This window comes from Austrofundulus limnaeus, unplaced genomic scaffold (genome assembly GCF_001266775.1).
Source record: "Austrofundulus limnaeus strain Quisiro unplaced genomic scaffold, Austrofundulus_limnaeus-1.0 Scaffold1, whole genome shotgun sequence".
Lineage (NCBI taxonomy): Eukaryota > Metazoa > Chordata > Actinopteri > Cyprinodontiformes > Rivulidae > Austrofundulus > Austrofundulus limnaeus.
Window position 1 is genome coordinate 1,968,353 of NW_013952403.1, and position 4,799 is coordinate 1,973,151.

The window sequence follows — 4,799 nt, forward strand, 5'->3', positions numbered from 1 at the left end:
GTTGTTAATACTTGACACTTGTTTCTATTCAAATACACAATAAATGAAATTAAATGAAAAATGAATTTTCAGTTAACTTTTTATTGGGATAAATGACCATTAGAGGAACAAGTGTGCAGGTTTTGTTTTGCAGACTTAGTTAATGGAAATAAATTTAGCTAATAGTTTTCAAAGTTGGAGAGAACATCCATTTGTTGCTGTAAGCAGACTTAAAGTTAACGGAACAAAATTCAGCTAATGGTTTTCAAAGTTACGAAAAACACTAATTTGCTGTTCAAGAAGTTAGCTTCACTATTARCTGTTAGCAAACAAAGTTAGCTAAACTAAATTTAGCTAACAGATTTCAAAGTAAGCTTAAATGCTTCTCCGCTGAACAAAATGTTAGCTTCACTATTAGCTGTTAGCAAACTTAAAGTTATCAAAACTAAATTTTGCGTAAACTAATTGGTACTCAAACAGTTTTCGAAGTTAGCTAAAATGCGAATCCGCTGAACAGAAAGTTAGCTCCACTATTAGCTGTTCAGATTAGCAGAAACATCCTCATCACTGGCTATATTTACTGACTGACTGTAATAGTAACTATTTATCTGTATAATCACAATGGTACTTAAATAAATACTCTACGGTAAACACTTTTATAAAATGTGTGGTTTTACTGCTGCTTTTTATAGYGAAGTAATTTATTAGGCTCCTACAAAGCAGTTTTGACAATGTGCTACTGTTTGTTTTAAACACTGCTGTAGTTTCCATCAGAAGTGTGGCAGAGTGGCTCATATCTGAGGTGCCTCCAGGCGGGAWCATCGGCTTCGACCCTTTCTGCTTCTCCCTCAGTGAGTTTCTCTGCACCACCTGGCCTCACAGCTCAGTCAAACGTAGTTTAAGTGCTTTCATAAGTACATGGAAACATATTGATGGAGCAGCAATACGCCGCAGACTGTTTACTCGTGATTGATTCTGTTCGGTGTGTGTGTGTGTGTGTGGGTTTTCTCCTTCAGACACACAGGAGAACTACGCCGTCAGCCTGGAGTCGAGCGAACGCACCCTCAAGTCCGTCCCCATCAACCTGGTGGATGAGGTGTGGAAGGACAGACCCYCAGTCCCGCCTGACAGCCTCACCCGCCTGCCGGACCGAGTCATACGTGGGTCTTCTTACGTTTGTGTGTTGGTGTGTTCCGCGCGCACGCACACACACCGCAGCCTGCAAGTCTACCTGTGTGCTGATAAATACCTGCAAACTGGGCAGCTCAGCAAACACAGCCATAAAGAGACCGTGTGTGTTATGTTTTTACATCTGGCTGACAGATTAAATACTGACTCAGAAGGACTGGATAAGCCTCCGCAGGAGAAAGTTTATCTCTCTGTGGGTCTTATTAGTCTTTACGACTGGAGATTAGAAAGATGGAACAAATAGAGAGCACCATTAAAGCTAATGGTGTGTGTGTGTGTGTATACATTTGACTTTAAACTGTAAAAATCCTACCTTACAGGGCTTCTAAGTGAGTCTTTTTATAAGTGCTTTCTCGTACTTTGGCTGTAAAAGCTTTTTTTTAATACTTGGCTTGCTGACTGGAGTCCATTATGTGAATGAAATTTTGTAGATGGTTTGAATGTCAAAGAAAAGGACAAAGTTACTGATAAAAGCTGCACTGATCAACCTGCTTAGACTTAAAAGCATAAATCTAATTTTCATAAAGATGAACTGCTGTGGTCAGCATATTTTATGCTAACTAATAAATAAAATCTAAATAAGAGTGTGTTTGCAGAAAGGTCATGGCAGGTGAAGGTGAGTGACTTGCGGAAACTGATGAGGGACAATCCATACCAGCCCACTGCGCTTCTGCTKTCAGCTCTGGATGAAACGGCATGTGAGTATAAATCAAACGTCATGTCGTTTAAAGCAGTGTTTCATATTCATGATCAGTCTGATGCTGGTTGTTTTAATGAAAATGTTTTMAAATCAGTGGTGGCCACAGTTGCGCTAATCCGCAAATAGCAGAACTAGCTTCTCATTTAGCAAATTACYGGTAGATTCTCTGCTAACTTTGGAAACCATCAGCGGACTGATTAAGTTTTGCTCATTTTAAGTCCACTATAAAAATCCAGAGTGTAAATTTTATTTTATGTCATTTATCCCAAATTAAATGAAAACTTTATCTTCCTACTGCTGGACTTTTAGCAGCTAAACCTCAAACTAAAAGCTTCAAATATAAATAAAAGARCATTTAACAATAAATGACAAATACAAAAATTGACAAAGTATTTGCCATTTGTTGTTTAACTTCAAACGATATTTGTAAAAATGCAAACTCAATCAAAGAAAGGCTTTTAATCTGAAAGGGGTAAACTGGAAGTATCATAGGAAGTACAGCATGTTTTTCAGTCTGTGTTGAGGATGACCCTCAGCTACTACCATAACAAATTAGAGCTTAATATCTATCAAATCGTCAGCTAAGGTCACWTTTCACAGGCTCACATGATCAGTTTTCACCAGTGTCGTGCGATGAGATTCATGGCTGGTGAGACAGGCACCAATGACCTTCAGGCCACAGCTCCTGGAAGCCACATCTGGAATGGAGGCCCTGAACATGGTCCATTCAGACTCCATGTCCCCGACCTCCTCCAGGACATGTGATAAACTCTCCTGGAGGTGAGAGTTGAAGATCACACAGACTGGGCTGCGCCACACTTTCCCAGTTCACCCTCTCATAGTGTTTGGGTTTACCAGGTCTGTCCGACCATTTCATTTTGGTAAAAAGACCAAAAAGAACTATTACAATAAAAAAATATAATTCAGGCTTCAGTTTTCTGTGACCAGGTCCTCCTCCCGAGCCCTCTGCATCTGTGAAGTCTCTGATGTTTGACGCCTGAGTTCAGTTTGAGGTCCAGAACAATCCGTTCTGTGTTTTTGTGTTTTGTTTAATTGCTGTGTATTGTTGTTTCTGGATCCCCTGAATGTATTAGACTTCACACGCTGTGTGCCCAGTTGGTCCTTCAGTCCTTTCTGTACATCAGTACCTTTTTGACGTTGTTGGTAGGATGTAGAAACTTTGTTCTGGAAATCAAAAGGAAAAAAACTGTATAGGTCATATATACAATTTTTTCCTTTTGATTTTTTTACCTGGATTACTGAGATGCATCAGGACATTTGTTCTGGAAAGATTTTCTGGAGTTTCCAGTACCGTTTCTTTGGTGGTAAAAATGTTGGTTTGTTTTTAGTTTTCCAAGAAACGAAGGAAGGTGAAAGCTGCTCATAAATCAAATCTGTTTGTGTTTCAGGGCTCTTTAATCTGCGTGGAAACGACATTCCTTACAACCCCTTCTTCTACTCCTACACTCTACTCACCTTGACTGAGATCTGGTAATTCATTCATTCATTCGTTTGTTCATTTATCCATTCATTTATTTATACATTCATTCATTTATTCGCTCAGTCATTCGTTAATTGTAAAACGAATTAAATTCCTCACAGTTTTAATGGCATCTACACTTTCCCTCCACGCCTCCTTCAGGCTCTTCGTCCACACCGATCGTGTGTCTGAGGATCTGAAGGTGTACCTGAACGCATCGTGCTCAGGGCCTCTTTGTGTGCAGCTGAAAAGTTACGACTCGGTCCGCGAACACCTGAAAACCTACGTGGAGCGGCCRGGGGTGAAAGTGTGGATCGGTACAGAGTACACAAACTACGCCCTGTATGAGATCATAACCCCACAGGTACGCAGGTGGTCCGAGGGTCCTGTAGAGTATATTTGTGTTTTTAATCTTTCGTTTGTCTCATGAAGGAGAAGCTAATGACGAGCTCGTACTCTCTAGTCCTGACGAGTAAAGCTGTAAAAGATGAAACTGAGCAGAAGATCCTGAGGGATGCTCATGTACGGCTCAAACACACACACAAGCAGCTTTTTAGATATAAATACTTAATACTTTTAGATTTAAATACTCAACCTGCTGCTCTCTGTGACCCTCTCAGGTGAGGGACGCAGTGGCTGTGATCCAGCTGTTAATGTGGCTGGAGAAGGTCGTTTCAAAAGGAACTGAGACCGAGCTGAGCGCTGCAGAGTACGTCAACAACTGTCGCAGGTGAGAAAGTACACRTTTACATGAAGCTGAAGAAGACTATGAAGTTTAAGTCATTAAGTTACTTTTAATTTGAATGTTGCAGCAAACAAAATGACAGCAGAGGCCCAAGTTTTGAAACGATCTCTGCGAGTGGACCCAACGCTGCTCTTGCTCATTACAGGTGAGATCATGTCGTGTTCTTTGTCGTCTTCATCGTCAAATGATATGAASAGAATCACAGACCATCAAGATCTGTTTTTTCTCCTCCTCCTCATGGTTTTCACCTTTTTCCACTAAGAACCACTGTCAGGATGTCCTGTGTTTTGTTATTAATTGKTTGTGTTTTATTGTTGAGTTTATTCCCTTTTGTTTATCTTTTATTTTCTGTGATCAGTTCTGTTCCTTTTGTTCAGTGGTGGGCAGGGTTGGGCTAATCCCCTAAYGGCTAATACCAAAGCTAACTTTTTAATCAGTAGATTAGCATTTTTTTCAAACTTTTAAAACCGTTAAGCGCTTACCAATTAGCTTTTGTTAAATTTAATTCCGCTAACTTTTTGTTTCGCTAACAGAACTCACACGTTTGTTCCAGTCTTTTAGGGCCGTTTATCTCGATGAAAACTGAACTTATTAGTTAGCGTTAGCTTCCACAATTATTAAAGGGGCAGTATTATATGTTTCTCAGGCATATATTTAAATACTATACCATAATAAAGTATCTATGTCACCTTTAGCTGTTATTAAAA

The 4,799-nt window shown here is 39.8% G+C and overlaps 1 protein-coding gene across 1 annotated transcript in view; it reads left to right on the top strand.

The window, feature by feature from the left end:
• Positions 1–4,799, top strand: part of xpnpep2 (X-prolyl aminopeptidase (aminopeptidase P) 2, membrane-bound) — a 17,636-nt gene that overhangs the window by 6,473 nt on the left and 6,364 nt on the right. The window contains exons 7-14 of the mRNA XM_014004243.1: positions 744–830; positions 996–1,139; positions 1,764–1,865; positions 3,277–3,358; positions 3,510–3,711; positions 3,780–3,869; positions 3,968–4,077; positions 4,160–4,237. Of these exons, the coding sequence (XP_013859697.1) occupies positions 744–830; positions 996–1,139; positions 1,764–1,865; positions 3,277–3,358; positions 3,510–3,711; positions 3,780–3,869; positions 3,968–4,077; positions 4,160–4,237 (895 nt within the window). The remainder of the gene's footprint in view (positions 1–743; positions 831–995; positions 1,140–1,763; positions 1,866–3,276; positions 3,359–3,509; positions 3,712–3,779; positions 3,870–3,967; positions 4,078–4,159; positions 4,238–4,799) is intronic.